This window comes from Melanaphis sacchari, unplaced genomic scaffold (assembly GCF_002803265.2).
Source record: "Melanaphis sacchari strain LSU unplaced genomic scaffold, SCAv2.0 Contig111_pilon_pilon, whole genome shotgun sequence".
Lineage (NCBI taxonomy): Eukaryota > Metazoa > Arthropoda > Insecta > Hemiptera > Aphididae > Melanaphis > Melanaphis sacchari.
Window position 1 is genome coordinate 1,041,193 of NW_020270431.1, and position 17,576 is coordinate 1,058,768.

The 17,576-nt window shown below is 24.6% G+C and overlaps 2 protein-coding genes across 3 annotated transcripts; both read left to right on the forward strand.

Moving 5' to 3' along the window:
- Nucleotides 1–2,761: 2,761 nt before the first annotated feature.
- LOC112603819 (neuferricin) lies at nt 2,762–4,321 on the forward strand. The gene is made up of 4 exons (XM_025352587.1): nt 2,762–3,081; nt 3,236–3,376; nt 3,511–3,700; nt 3,801–4,321. Exons 1-4 carry the CDS (start codon nt 2,787–2,789, stop codon nt 3,985–3,987), a joined length of 813 nt encoding a protein of 270 aa, XP_025208372.1. The 5' UTR covers nt 2,762–2,786; the 3' UTR covers nt 3,988–4,321.
- Nucleotides 4,322–12,315: 7,994 nt separating this feature from the next.
- LOC112603793 (amyloid protein-binding protein 2) lies at nt 12,316–17,576 on the forward strand. 2 transcript variants are annotated; one of them, XM_025352540.1, is made up of 13 exons: nt 12,316–12,500; nt 12,591–12,734; nt 12,807–12,995; nt 14,522–14,629; nt 14,733–14,856; nt 14,918–15,053; nt 15,128–15,299; nt 15,363–15,617; nt 15,686–15,810; nt 15,898–16,061; nt 16,781–16,965; nt 17,028–17,193; nt 17,282–17,576. In XM_025352540.1, exons 2-13 carry the CDS (start codon nt 12,597–12,599, stop codon nt 17,527–17,529), a joined length of 2,010 nt encoding a protein of 669 aa, XP_025208325.1. In that variant the 5' UTR covers nt 12,316–12,500; nt 12,591–12,596; the 3' UTR covers nt 17,530–17,576. The 2 variants fall into 2 exon arrangements, with proteins under 2 accessions (XP_025208325.1, XP_025208326.1); XM_025352541.1 differs by having other exon boundaries at nt 12,316–12,496.

A 17,576-nucleotide genomic window follows, 5' to 3' on the forward strand; every position in this document is an offset into this window, starting at 1 on the left:
ATAATCGCAACAGAATTATAAACACAATTAATTTTACAAATATATTTAAAACTATATTTTAGAATAGTATAATATGTATAATCACCTTAGTACCTTACTAAAACTCTTAAGTTAAATTTACTCTATTTTTTGAGAGTGACACTTCAGTACATTCTTGATATAAATTATCATTTTCACAAATAATGCGATCAAGACCTAAAATAGGTTTTATTAGAAAAATATTTATTCTCTCAACATGAAAACTAATCATTTTTTGATAAACACCAGTAAATCAGCATTTTAAATACTAGAAACCTTAATATCAATAATAATTTGTATGTTTTCTGCATATATTTTGAAAAATGTATAGCTTTTTTTTTTTTTTATAAATATAGCGTTTATTGAAAATTTACAATCTATACTATGAGTACATTAAGTAAATTTGAGGGAGGAATGACAGTGATGGGGCGGCGAAAAGGGAAAAATGCATAGCTATGCCATTTATAACAGATAACAAATATTATAGTCTATCCTTATTGTCATAAAAATCTTTCAATTAAGTTTTGAACTAATCACACTATATCATAGGTAGTTATAGAAAATGTACAATTATACGAATCTAATACTACCTTCATACCTTTTGTTTTGAAAATACAGGAAAAAAACCTTTGTTCAAAATATTATTATAAAATATTGGAGAATTATAGGAGAATAGTATATTAATTCTTCTCTCTCGAAAAGAATAAAATTATTACACATTTTACTCTATGTTTAATGTGGAAAATTATTATTATTGATGATCGAGAATGCCGTCATTTTGGTTAAAAAATTAATACCCACACTAAAAATAAAAACCTAATTATATGTTGTAATATTCTGTAATTATATCCTTAGATTTTTAAGACAGTACCTGTTCGTCAACATTATCTCCATATTCCATCATTAGTAAAAATTATGAACTATCAACATTGAATACTCTATTTTTCGACGCTAGTGAAAAGAGTAATGTTCACAATTTCAATAACATGACCATTGAACGTGTTAGTAAACTAATCCGTTTTCGAAAAGTTGTAATCCTACGACATTATGATTTAACTGAATTGGGTGATTTTGTCCTTGAACACCGCAGCAATAAATATTTCTGTAATTCTGATAAAATATTTTTATTAATCATAAACCGAATCCACAACCGAATAATATAATCATTGGACTCTTTGATCACAGTTGTAGTTGTATACCGTATTTATTAGGAATGTCCTGCTTTCTGTTTCTGCTTTTTTAGAGATTCAGACTTCATGTCGTATTATTATTATATATTAATATAAATATATTTTCATAAAAACACACAAAGTTTTCAAGTTCAATATCTATAGAAAAACCTTTGTTATTGTTTACAAAATCATTATTAAGTAAAATATATACTCGTACTTGAATAGAGGCACAATTTAATCATTACAAATATTTTTAATTTTAATTTTATATCAATATAACCTAACCACCTAAATTAGACGAATTCCATAAGAATTGAACTTTAAACGTTTATCAAAAAAACTGTGATTTTTAATTTTCTATACTTCTTAATAAACTGGGATAATAATAACATATGTCATAAATTATCTGGAATTTTTTAGCTATTTATTTAAACAAATATATTGTCATATAAATTTAATCAAAACATTTATATTTCAAGTCTCGTTACAGTTATTTTGTATTCATATTTATTTCGTCTTAAACTAGTTTTGTGTAAACTTTGGATGTTGTTAGCCATTTTCCCTATATTTTTTTCTCCGATTACTTTGAAAAAATAATAATTAAAAAAAAAAGCATTTATTTTTTTGTCTTCTTTATACTATTAGACTAAATGACTCATATTGATTTCAACAATAAAAACATTACAACACTGATACTTTATTCAAGATTCTAGTTAATTACAATTAATAAGTAAACTTTCAAAGTTGATTTATATTCTTTAGTGTTTCAAATGTATTCTTTATAGGCAAAAGATTTAAGATAATACGTATGTAGCCGTGTTTATAGGTAGGTACACGTAGAATGTAGATAAATGATATATACAAATACAACCATGCAATTTGTTAAATGTTAATAGGAAATTATTTTATTACAAGCAAATAATAAAAATGATTCATTAGTCATTCAAATCATTTGACATTCAATATTTCAATAAATAATTTTAAAGTGTTTGTAAAAAACACTGTTGAAGTCGTTATGGATAGAACTATGCTTATAAACATATAAATATACTTAGTATCAACTGAAAAGTATACCTACTTTGAAAAATTTAAGGAATTTATATAATTTCTCATCAGTCCGGAAGAACTGGGGTATCGTGATTTGTGATTATATTATATCTATGGTTGTAACACAGAATATATATTCTGTGGTTGTAACCTATGGTTAAAGGTTAATGATTATAAGTGATAACCGGCAATACTATGGAGTGATATAAAATCACTATAACTAACTACCAAAAACTGAAACCACACACCAGACCGTGGCGACTTTATTATTGTTGTTTCTGTGATATTACTTGCCGACTGCTTATCATGTAGTGGTTGTCATAGTTTCGAAATCATGATTTAAAATTTAGTATTAGATATTTCTAATCTTAATATTATTTATCATTGTACAATCTGACGAGTTCATTACTTTAAAACTCTATTATTATACTTTTATTTTATAAATTATTATCTATTGCTAATTACTAGTTACTTATTATTTTGTTTTAAATAAATCTTTCTAAACAAATAGGTATCGCATAACAATATTAATTATTTGGTAATACTATTATGGAGGCTTTTAATTTGAAAAATACTTTTTTCTCGTGTATAACAATTATAGTACTAGTATTATCTATGCTATTTTTCTATGAACCTGCTCAAAACCTACTATGTAGCTATGCGATTTTTGAACGATTCTTAATTAATACACCTAAAGTGTGTTCTCTATTCGATGCAAATCGATTAAGTCGATACAACGGTAATGATGGTGGCAAAATATATTTATCTATTCTTGGTATTGTATTTGATGTAACAGAAGGTAAAAAATTCTATGGACCTGGTGGTTCATATAGTGGATTTTCTGGTAAGTAGCTCAATTCCTACCTATAATAACATAATTTAAAATAAATTGTTTTTATAATTAATTTATTAAAAAGTATTTTACTTTTAATAATTTTTACCCAAATTCAAAGATGTTAAAAATTCTTTTTTTTTTGTTTAAAACAATATATTTTTAGGCCGTGATGCTACCCGTTCATTTATAACTGGTTTATTTGATGAAGAAAACCTAACTGATCATGTTAGTGATATGGATCCAAAGGATTTAATAGGACTAGATACTTGGCTCGACACTTATAAGAAAAAATACAAAGAAATTGGTATTTAAAATTTATATTTTTATATTAACTACTGAATATAATAATATATATTATTATTCCCAACTTTTATTTTAGTTATTTGATTTGAATGTACCATATTTTAATATATACCTATTATTAATATGGTGTTTTAGGAAAATTAATAGGACGTTATTATGATTCATCTGGTAAAGAAACAGACTACAGAAAATTGGTGTTTGAAAAAATAAAATCAAGTAAAATAGCTAAAGAAGCTAAGGATAAAGAAATGAAACAATATCCAAGTTGTAATATAGAATACGTTCAAGAAAATCAAAAAAGTAAAGTCTGGTGTACTAAATTGAGGTTAGATTATTAAAAATATAGACATTGTCTAGTTATTTTTGATTTTAATAGAATGTTGATAATTGTTTTTTTTTTTTTTTTTTTTGTTATATGTTTTTAGTGGTGGCATTAAAAGAAATTGGATTGGAGTACCTCGTAAATTACAATCATTGGATGAAAATGGAAAGTTGTCTTTTCGCTGTGCATGCGTACAACTAGACACCCTAAGCAAAGCTGAACTAGTACATATTAATGAGTATGAGGATTGTGATGCTAGTGCAACAACTTGTTACGTTAAAGTCAGTTAAACTGATATGTTCTGTTTATGAATTGTGTCATTTCTGGTTTTTTTATGCCATTGTAGTATGATTGAAATGCAAATTGTTCTTTCTGTGTTAAATTCCCTTATAATATCAAAATTGTTAATCCCAGAGAACAATAAGAAAAGTTCTAGTTTAATACCCTTGAATCATATTGTTTAGAGTAAATTTAATTAATGTGTCTATTTACTTCACTAATATTAACAATTTTTTATACAAAACTATTCTTAAGTAAAAATTACTAAATAATTTTTGTATTATTGTACTTTGATACTTGGTTATAGCTAACATTATAATTGTCTGGTTAAAAATACTTAATAGTCATATAAATATAGTATAATATAGTTATAGACATAATGTAATTTTCATGTGTATATGTATATATATAATGTACATAAAGATTAAAAACAATATATTGAAGCAAATATTAAATCAGTTGTAAATTATTATAATGCACTATGACCTATACCTTAACATGATAAAAATGTTTTACATCAATTTAATCTATGCCCAAACTATCAAAAAAAATAGACTTTGATAACTATTAATTGATAATATTGATTATTTGCTTTAATTATACGAATTTTTCCTTTTTAACTCAGTGATAACTATAATTAAAGTCATGATTTATTTGAAATTTATGAATTATCAAATACATTATTAGTGAATCTTGTTTCCGTATACACACTTTATTAGAAAATTTAAAAAATTATATTTTGAATAATAATTGTCTTACTGAAGAAAAAAAGGAGAGCATGAATGGTGAATCATTTTATATATTGTGTAGTCATCTAACCATTAAAAATAATATGGTCACTAACACCCAACAGACATCAACTCCAATTTGTGAATCAATACCACATTGTTCACCATATCAGGTGATTTACTCATATCTGTATAAATTATAGAACATAGGTATATGATTACCTTTCTCAATTCAATAATTTTAATACTTAAGTTATAATTTATAATAAGTAACCAAATTTGAAGTTGAAGATATATGTAGGTTTGTTAAGTTTGTTGTTTAAGTTCAAATTTAATTTTCCAAACATATAATAACAAGTATTATAATATATTTATAATATTAAAAATTCATTTTTGTAATTAAATTGACTCAAATAGTTTGGAATGGATGAAATAATGCTGGTAGATTTACAGTCCAATTTTAATAATGATCTGCAAGATGAAAGAATATTTCTATAAGTTGAGAAATATGTCTAAGGGTAGGAACAAGGAAAAAAACTAACAATATTGGATTAAAAGCTTTAAGCATACTTAGATTGTTTTAAAAAATATTTTAGATATAAGAAAAAGTATATATTTTACTATTTAAATAAACATCTATTTAGTTTTTAAATTGGCTTAATTGGTTTATTCGGTTGTTATTTGTTGTTAGATAATAACATATTCTTAGCAGTCTGATATTATAAAATATGAACGATAAAGATAACAACTTTAAATTGCCTATCCAAAACGCCGTCATAAATGCATAATATAATTATAGGAAGTTCATTGAATAAAATGTAAACTATATAAATACCGAAGTTAGAATTTCAAATTTTATGTTCGGTGTTACGTTAATAAATTTACTAACTAATAAGTTTAAGTACTGATTGAATTTTTCATGTATTTATCATATTATTTTTATTTTTTAATCTATTTTGTTCACTTTTATTTGGCCATTAAAGACAACTGCCAAATAACTTTAATAGATACAATTTTTTTTTAGATGGGGGGACTTGGGTGTGCTTAACACTCCGAGTTATTTTAGTTCAGCGCCCTCATAATTTATGCAACTTATAGTTGAATAATTCTATTGTTTTATTTTAGTAAATTTATATTTACTTTTGTATACTAATATCCATTATTCAATATGTGATTGTATTGGATAGATGATATGGTGGTGAAGTCGCTCATTGTAAATCCGTGATTATATAACCAACTGAAAAAATAGGGCTTCAGTATCCTCCTATTTTTTATTCAAACTGTGCCCCGACGAACAATAATACTTTTTCCAACTTTGATCACTAAAATCGGGAATTATGCACAATAGTTGATTTCTTACTTGAACCGTAACCGATAAAGTGGGTAATTACGTACATCAAGACTGATGGTCCAATGGTCATCTTCTATCTTAAAAATAATTTTAGATGCAGCATTGAGTTGCTGTTATGTATATCACTTGCTACTTTGACTCCTATGTAGGTAAAATATAACAAAATTTAAGTTTTATAACCAGAACAAAATTAAGAGTTTACCAGGCCTGGGGCATAGTAATCCAAATAACCCTTTAGGCTTTAGACTTAAGTCCTTACAATATTTATTATCAATAACTGAATTCTATCTCTTAAAAAAAAAAAATGATACAATTTAACCGTCATAAAAGCAATCTCAAGTGATATCATTTTTTTAAATAATATTTGACGCTTCATTTCGAGCATTTTTTTTTATTTTAATATTTTTACTTAAATATTTTAAACGATTAAACATGGTATCATAATTCTTACAAAGTACTTCAATAGAATGTGCTCTAGCTGACCATCGTGTTTCACTCAGACTCTTTAAAGCTACAGTTCTTCCATTAAGACTTTTTAAATCACCACAAATTGTTTCCCGTCGATATTTTGAAGCTGAACAAAATAAATATAAATATTGTATAAACTTAAAAAACATGGATATTACTGAACAATGTTTAACTGTATTGTTCCCAGCTAAATTTAACGAATGTGTAGTACAGCCAGTACAGGGAATATAATCCATATACTTGTTAGGTTTCTTCAAATGCGCTTGTACTCTTTAAAACTTCTTAAACATATTTATTTGAAGCATTATCATATGATTGACCCCAAGCATACAATTTATTCAAATCAAGTTCTTCAAATTTTTCCAAAATGATCTAAGCAATAACTTTTTCAGTATAACCTTCAACAGGTTCAAAACATATAAATTATAAATGAACAAAACAAACGTATTACTATTTATTATAAATAGTACAGGTACAAGGGAAGTATTTATTAATCAATGGAATTCAACATATACATTTAAATATAATACAGATGTATGTGATCTAAATCTATAATCTTTATTATATAACACGTACATTGTAAAGGATATATTATATTAATACTTGTATTGATGTATATCATTTCAATTCAATTATTAATGTACCTATATACTTTAAAATATTTAGGTAGGTACCTTTGTACCTATATTTATAAACTCTTAAAATTAATATAAATTGTCAACAACTATAGAATAAGTCATAAATCACAACATAATATTATCTCAATGTTTTCAATATATAGTTAAAATATTATTTGTTATATATATATACAGTAAAACTCGCTTAAGACGCTCTTTAAGAGACCAGCTCTCTAAAACGTCTTATGTGGGAAAGCGTCTTATGCGGGAATGAAACAAAATGATGTGGTTGAAATATCGAGTTTATTTTTTATTATTAAACATAATTTAATGAGAAATACACTTATAAATTAATTATAATTACAATATACATACATACTTATATTTTTGTGCTACTGAATTTAATTTAAAAAAATATTATTATTACATACATATTTTATTATTGTTTATTAAAAAAATGATCTATTTTTGATTGTTTAAGGTTCTGACAATGTGTTTCAGCAAGAAAGTTTTCAATTTTATTAAGACAACCTAACATTTCTTCGGAATTTTCAACACAGGATAATACTTCCCGAATTTCCGATAAATGTTGCAAACCAGTAGTTATTGTAGGAGTAGACGATGAAATACAGTAAAACTGTTATAATAAGTAATGATAAAATAGGTATAGCGATAAAATAAAACGATAAGAACACGTATAGTACTAAAAATCCTATTTTTATTTTCACAAAACTACTAAAATTTATCGTAATCTGCTGAAAAAAAGAGCGTTTTACCCGATTAGACAGAGAAAAACTGAGCGTCTTAACAGGTGATTTTTACATTGACTAGTATAGGAAATGTCTAGGGACCGACTAAAAACAGCGTCTTATGCGGGAAAGCGTCTTAAGCGAGAGCGTCTTAAGCGAGTTTTACTGTATATATAGGAACCTTATCATGTATTTAAATTTATTTCTAAAGATATTCTTGCTGTAAGGAGCAACGACAACTCAAAACTTAACTTAAATGCGCATGCACAATCATAATACGAATTATTATCATGCAAAAAATCGTATATTATTCTTTAATGGACAATTTAAGTAAATATTAGCGATACAGGTATTCGAATGTGATTTAAACTTTAAAAACGCGAGTGCTAACGTGTAGTTCATAGTGGGTTTGTATTTTAGATTAATATAATTAATATAAGCTTATAGATTATTGCAATGCTTTAATAAAAAAGTTAATTAAACATTTAAACCCGGGGTCAGCAACCTTTTTAGTGTAAAGGGCCAAAACATAAAAATTAATTTTTTCACGGGCCAAAAATGTAATACACCTTATTCTATCTAAACAAAAGTTTATAATTATGTCAAATTTAATTTATTTAAGTTTATTGCTATTTGATGTATTAATTTAATATGATATATATTATTTTATTTATTTTTTTAATTATAACACATATCTACTAGTAATAATAAAAAAAAAATACGAAGTAAAACAGTAAAAGTTGATGTAATTTTTGAATTTGAATAGCATCAACCAGTTTATTGATCGTAGGTTTTACTTTCGATGTAGAAATTTAAAATATGGAATTCAAGTGACTATTATTAGTGAAAAAGTTTGCTCACAAATATATGTACTTCTAAATACAGATAACATTTGTTTATCAAAATATTTTATTTTACTAAATTTTGTTTCACAGAGACTCGAATAAAACTGAACTAAATCGTGGTCAATCATGGAAAGCAGTTTTAAGACTTTCGTCACTTTGCAACTCAATAATTTCCACTTGTAAATAGCATTCAACGTTATCAATATTAACTACAAACGGGTTTTGAAATAACTTAATTTTGAAGTCAATAAAATAAAAATCAGAAAAATCTGTTTAAAAATTTGTTTAGTAACTTTTCAATGGTTTTCAAAAATTTTACTTTCACTTTTTTCCAGTTACATAGGTAGTTGAAATATCTCCATAGCTTTTTACAACAAATGAAATGATCTAATTTTTTCATCGATATGCTTGAAAACAAGTTTAATTTTACTGAAAATTATTGAACATCCGAATTCATATCTAGTAATAGTTTTTCTTTTCCTTATAATTTTAAATTTAATTAATTTTAAAATATGGCTGTGTCAGTTAAAAAAGCAAGGTCGAGTAACAAATTTTTATCAGAAAATTAAGGAATATTTTTTCTTTTTCATTCATAAATATATTTATTTCCTCCCTGAGGCTAAAAAGACATTTTAAAGCTGCGCCCCTACTTAACTAACGAATTTCAGTGAAATAAATAACATAACTTTATTCAGCTTCAATTTCTTCCAAAAACTGTTGAAATTATCGATGGGCTTACTCATTTTTTTATATATAATTTTACAGTTGATACAACTATATTTAAAATATTTTTCCAAGCCAAGACATTGCAACATAGTTTCTTTTGGTGTATGATAAAATGAAAAATCATAGGGATTTCGAATTTACTATCAATTATTTTAGTCTTGTTTCTCCCAACGAAACCTTTATTTATGCCACTCACATTTTTTCCTCGATCAGAAGTAATAAGTACTTGTTAATTTTTTCAATGAAAATCCTAATTTTTCGAATGAGTTTTCGATATTTTTACATATCTTCATCTGTTGTAATATTTTTTAAACTATACATATCGACTTAATCTTCATAAACATTAAACTACTTGGTCATACCACACATAAATATTAAAAGTTTAGCTGTGTCCAAAATATCTGTGCTTTCATAAATAGCTATCGAAAATCAGTCTAATGACCCCTGATTTAAACCTAAAAACTTTACAATAAAATTACAAATAACTTTAATGTTATTTTAACAACTATTTTAATGGAACTCGTAAGTTTAAGGAATTTAATTCGTATTAGTATAAAATATGAATAATATATGAAGTTTTAATAATTCGTTTATCAGTGTTAAAAAAGTATAATTATTCCTTAAAAACAATATTATAATAGTAATATTTAAAATAATGATAATCCTAAATGGCCAAATGGCCCAAATTAATAATAACTGAAACAGATAAAATTATTATTTATTAAATATTACTGTGCGTCGCATAATAAACAAAATACTAAAAATATATTTTAAATTAGTTATATTATTATTTAGCATTTACCCGATAACGTTTGTATACGTTGTACAATTATTTATAGTGTGAACAAAACAAAATTATGTATACTGTATGTCTTTGTATCAAGTTAATTAGTTAAATAAACTACAGTAATTATAATAAATCTTAATTTATATTCCAAGTTGTAGGACTTAAATCTTTGGTGTATTTTGTTTTCATATTAGATATATAACATAGTAAATAATTACTAAAAATATTATATTAGTAAATATCTAAATTAATATTCAATTTTTTTTCTATATCAGCTCTAGTTATTGATTATTAATTATTATATAAATATGGATAATAATTATTTTAAATTAGTACCTACATAGTATAAATATTAAAACAGAAAGAATTAAAATTATCGTAATTTGTTTAGAAACTGTAATTATAAATTCAACTTCTAACTATGTAAATAAAATCTTCGAGGCCATCGGCATTCTGAAATTAAAATCATTTTTTTCTTATAAATGATAAACGTATAGAACGATTTCAATATCCAGATAAAAACAATAGGTAGGTATATTAAATATTTATCCCATATGCGTGTTATGTAGGTTAGCATAATAAAATGTACCTTTATACTATTTATTGTGCTATTGGTTTTATAAATTACCTATACAATATGCAACAATTATTATTTGCATCAGTAATAATTATATTATTTATATTTACATTATTTAATTGTACACAATATTCATCGTTTTTTAAGGATTTTTTTTTTCGTTTATTTCAAATTATATTTTATACTTAACCTGCGAGAATTATATTATTTCTGTGTTGTAGCCTGTGGCTATCTAATGATATACTTATACTACATACTATTGTAATCGTAACTATATACAAATATCTAATTATTAATTGTATAATATATTATACATTATAATCAATATTCAATAATCATTGTATCTATAGGTATGTACTGTACCTATAATATATATATTATATATACCTATGTAACATATGTATTATGTACTAATAACTGTCAAGTGCAAATAACATAAATAATAGATATTAATATTTAATAGATTTAACCTTATCGATGCTTTTTAAACCGACTACCGTGCATATCAATAACAATAATACTATTGGTAAATTTTGCTTGTTTATGATTGATGCGTATGTGTAATTGCGTTCTCATCGTGTAGGTAGTACTTACACTCGTCACCCATCGGCCATCTACCATACGTCATTACGTCAATATGAATTATACTATTTATGATTTATAAATATGTTTGACGATTTTCGGTAAATAATTCGATATTTTATCTCTACCAAACATTCTTCAATGTTATTTCAATAAAACTCTGGATACGGCCCTGTCAAGATAATCGTAATTATTAGTTATTACCTATTGTTTAAAAACAACGCTTTTCTAAATATAATAATAAGTGCCTAGCTATTTATTGTTTTATTTATTTTTACTGATCATATCAAAATTTTAGCAACTATATACAAACAAACAAAGTTATTAGTCACACAATACCTATAAACTGTTTTGTGTTCAAACATTATTATATAAAATGTAATTATATTAATTTTGTATGTAGGTAGGAGTACTTATAAGTTATACTTGTTAACATTCAAAACGTCGTTAACTGTTAAGTTTTGTTAACAAAAGTAGTAGTTACCTAGGTACCTGATAACTATTAACTGGTAATTATGCCCAGAAATTTTTTCGGTAGCTTGCCGACCAGTAAATTAAATGATGACTAAAAAATAATTACTGTTCTACTAAACTGATATTAAAATTTAAAAGTTCGATTTAACATAAAATAGTATTATTTTTAAAAATTACCATTCAATACAATAACAGAAGACATCAAATGGTATTTATTGTTTTTAAAATATTTTTTTCAGAATAAAAAAATTGTTATCTGTAGTCTGCTACTCTGTGATTCTAGATACTTGTTACGATAGACTTATGAACATTTTTATAGGTTCAAAACTACAAAATACAAAGGGGCACTGTAATAAAAAATAATAAAATATATAAAATATTGAAACACATGTTATCAGCATTACTGATAACAGTGTCACGGTGATAATACAAGATTCAAGACATTTAGATATTAAACAATTAAATAATTCCAGATGGGAATGCTTTAATGTCGAATTGCTTTTTGATTCTTAGTTCCAAGTAGTATTTTGCCGTTATTAAGTGAAAATAACACACAAACCATTATTAAATGAAGTCTTCATCAAATTGACTTAATAATATACTAGTTTATTTCACTGTTAGTAAGTGAATGTGGTGCACTCTAAAATAATACAGTAGAGATATATTTTATTGAAATGTTGTCATTTTATTGAAATATTTTTATTCCATAGATCATTATGAGTAACTCTAGTCCTAATGTTGAGTCACTTTACAATAAGTCATTAAATCAGTTATGCTATTCTATGAATGAAGACATCCTGATAAATGTGTTGAAGTGGTTACCACCATCAATTAGTATGCAAATCGTGTGGAAGGTTAGAAATACTTTTGTAAAAGAAATAATGTTTTGTTAAAAATAAATTTGTCAATTTTTTTTTATTTTGTAGGTCTTACATGTTAATGATGGTAGTGAAAAATGTATGTATAATCATATGATCCCAGATAGTGAGCTATCTTCCATTAATCGAGGACGTGAAATAGCTCAAATGTCATTACACAACTCAGGTTATACAGCACCTGTTTCTTATAGACAAATGAGCTCTGAAACTCATGAAGGATTTGCCACCATACAACAAGTAACTAATTCATATTTTCATAATACCTATTTCATTATTGTAGTGTTACATCAATATATTATGTTGTAAATTAGGTCAGTTAATGATATTTTGTAGGTATCTTATGAAACAAAAACACTAAATCATAAAAAGTAGAAATTGTGATATTTACTCATTGATCCACTCATAAATGAATATTTAATATAATAATTATTGATGAGATACAAATATTTGTATTTGGCTAAAATTATATGCATAATTTTATAAAAAAAAAAAAAAAAAATTAAATTAAATTTTTAAACCTAATTTAAAATATCTAATAAATAATGATTATTTAATACTGCTTACTTATTGTTAGTCGCACTATCTTTAAAATAACAGCACTTGATTAATATTATCTTCTTCATATTTTTTTACTAGATATTTAAGGCTCGACATACCTTTTAATCAGATCATTATACACTTTTAATTTAATATTACATGAATAATTAAGTAAACTGACACTTTGTAATGTTTATTGTTTGATTTGCATACCGCGGATATATTTTAGGGTAAAAAAGAATTGGTAATAATTGATAGCACAAATTTTGACAGTGTTAAAAAAACTGGTAAAAATTGATCTTGGACACTTAGTGGGTAAAAATAATCAGGAAATAAATTTTACAAGATGAGATTAGATTAAATTTTTCAAACCTTTATCATAAAAAAATTTCTCAAAACTGTACACATCACAAAAGTTAAGCAATAACAAATACACAATTACTTGAAATAATTAGCTGTACTTAGCACACAAATATAACTATAAAAAAATTAATTACACTTTTAAGTTTATATAACTCACAATTGTTCACACAAACTCATCATTTTTAAAAACTAATAATTTTATGTATTTATAATATGTTTGTATACAGTATAATATATTATCTTAAGATATTTATGATTATTTATTTATTTCTATTAGAAATCTACAGAAAAACTTTAAGATTAATTGTATCTATTTATGTAAATGTGTAATAGTAAATTATGTAAAACATTTAAATGTTTTTCTACTTAAAATAGTACGAATTGTGCATGATATTGACTATTTTTATTACCTATAATAGAACAAACTGTTCCAAATAATTATGGTATTAATACTAAATGCTCTCCATAACAATCTAATCCTTCCACCCATTTTCAATATCTGATTTTAGTATAATAAAACATTTTTTTTTTTTTTTCAATCTGTTGAGTTAATACATTTTAAGTATAATGTATAAGCAAATTTGTACAGCAAAAGTCAAAAAACTAAAGGATTCAGATTACTATCAAATTTTATTTGTGGAATTAAAAAACGTAAACAAATAATAAAACTTGTTTTAATGATTGAACATTAAACGCTTTCAACTAAAATTAAAAAATGTATATGATTTGTTAGTAAATTTTTAGTTTTTTTTTAAATTTAACTAAAAAATGTATGATGTTTTAAAATAACTTTAAAACTTAAATGTATCACATAAATATTTACAATAATGTTAATATATTTTTTCTATTTCTTTTTTTTATAGACTAAATTTATTGATCGTTTCAATTTTTCTCATCATTTCAATTTAACTTTGTTTTTAAAATTTGTGGATGTCACCAATTACCGAAGTAAACTGTTCACTATTTTTCAGGTAATATTAGAATAAAACAAAATCAAAATATTTAAAAGAAGTGATTTTTACAATATCATGTCAGTTATATAATATATTTTACTGTATATAATATTTTTTTTAGATTTGTATACAAATTAATGGTTTTCAATTTCCTAAACAATTGGCTGATGAATGGATAAAAATAGATATACAAGATGAAAATAATATTGTATATGGCCATCATATTGATCAAGGTCTCAAATTAGGTTTGTAAAATAGTTTTTATTTCAATTTTGAAAATCTATTGAAATTATGATTGAAAAATAGGAATTTTTCTTGGGGATGCCGGATGGTTCGGAGAATGTGCACTAGTTTTATCACATACATACAAAATAATTACTTCAAAATGGGTGTGTCCTGACCGAAATTTAAAACTGGTCAAAATTATTCAATGCTTAACCAAGTTAAAAAAAATCTTGAATTTAAAATTATTTAATTTCAAATAATAGTTGATTTAACAAAAACAAATTTTTCTAGGTGGTTATTAGTAGTGTCAAATTACCATAATTTTGACGAAGCTAAAGAAGTATTACAAAATATGCTGCAAACTATCAGTATCATCGAAAAAATGGAAGAAAGAACATTGTGTATAGCGTATGCCTATGTATCAGTTTCACAGTATTACTATGTATTAATGGAATTTAATGAGGTTTGTCACTTATTTTATGAGGATTAAATTTTTCATATTTTTATTATAAATTTGGTAATTTAGGCTTGGTCATGGGCGGTTAAAGCTGTTTATGAACTTCGAGATAAGAGTGCTGATATTTTAAAACTGTTAGTAATAAGTCATGCTATTAGAGTTTGTTCTGTTTTGAACAAATTGAGCACAGCAAGAAAATTGATTAATCAATTGCACACATACAAAAAAGAAATTGATGAAAACGTTTATGTTGATTTGTTATTAAATGAAGCATGCTACTCATTAAAAGCAGATTTAGCAAAAGATAGTATTAACAGTTATTATGTAAGAATTTTATGGTGAAATTACAGTTAAAGAATACAATTAATTAAATTAACATTATTACATTATAGATCGCATTAGATTCTAGAAGAAATTTATTTGGTTATTACAATTTACATACTGCGATTGTTTTTGTTGATTATGCATATGCTCGGTATGTTTGCGATTATTCAACAACTGACTTTAATGAAGCTATGTAAGACATACAAAATTATATTTTAACTGTTGTGTAGTGGTATAGTAAAATGTTATAAGTTTTTGTAATAATTATGACTAACTTTAGGCGAAGTATATTACAAGGAATATTTATCATGGAAAAAATTGGTTTACCAAATGACAATATGTTGTTAGTAAATGCTGGACGAATAAAAGCATTGATACTAGAAGAAAAAGCGTTAGATATAATGGACAGAGGTATCGATATTTACATTCATGATGGTATACGAGGTCTGTGCATTTATTTATTTATCATTTCATTGTTTATTTATTACTTTATGATTTATTTTTTGTCTATTTAATTATTAATATAATATCCTCAGAAAGGTAAATGACAGATAGTAATTAAGTATAAAACACTAAATCTATAAATCTGTAGATAAAAAATATAATACTCATTTGTCACTCCAACTGTATCAACCATCTGGGAGTCACTTCCTTGTTTAAAAGTTTGACACAAACTAATTTTCTTTGAATAAACTTCACAATTTCTTAAATTATGTTAACTAATTAGTAATTAGCATTATTTTTACTACAAATTATATTCTCTATTTAAAAATAGAATTAAAGTTGAAATATAATGGATGATCCTTATAACCTTATTATTACTTAGGGCTGCTGTTATATTATCTCCATTCTATTTTCATTTAAATTCATTGATCAGTTATAGTTAATGACGCAATAGTCTAAAACTTGATTAGTTTTGTTTTGCGTACACTCATTATCTTTTGGTGAATGGAGTCTAGCAAAAGAAAATATAAATATAAAAATTCTTAGTCATTTATGTTAGAAATTATTTATTATATTATACAATTAGTAATAGTTAAATTATTAGAATGAATTCTGTTATGATATTTATTTATTAGTAAATTAAAACAGTTAACGTAGCATTATTTGGATAGTTTAATTATGATTATAGTGGTTATAAGTATCAAATTGCATTGTTTCAGATTTACAAGCTGATGGAATAAAGCGATTGTTGGAAAGAATGAAGAAGAACATGTTAAATGAAGCTGAAGCTCTCCATTTAAAAGCATTAAAAGTTTCTTTACAAGCAGTTGGAGTAAAAGCCCTACTTACAGCAAAATCATACTGTAATTTGGGAAGACTTTATCAAAGCCAGGAAAAATATACGGTATTATTTATATTAATGTTCTCTTAAATTACTAAATTTTAATATGTTTATATTTATTATAGCAATCCGAAAAAATGCATTTAAAAGCTATTGAAATCAAAGAATCAATTTTAGGTAAAGATAACCCAGAAGTTGCTTTATCTTTAGGTCACTTGGCTAGTTTGTACACATATCAATTAAAAAAATACCAAGAGGCTGAAGTACTTTATTTGCGTTCAAAAACGATATGTAAGTTATAATAAATCAAACAAAAATATATATTTGATATAAAATATAAGTATCATATTATATAAGGAATTAAATTATTTTAATCTAGATGAAACTACTTATGGTCGTCAGTATACAGGATTGCTGTATGATTTCCAAGGATTGGTAGAAGTTTATCGAGAACTAAATAATACTGAAAAGTATAATCAATACACTGAAAATATATTAAGGTTTCATGAAACACGTGAAGCTTGGCTGCATGAGGTGCACACTGCAACTGATGAAAACTGTACTAAAGATGATTTAAGTTTAGAAAAATTTAAATGCATACTGAATGAATGCGCTTGTGACAAGTAGTAAATTAAAATGTAAAATTATTAAAATTAGAAAACTAAAAATAAAAG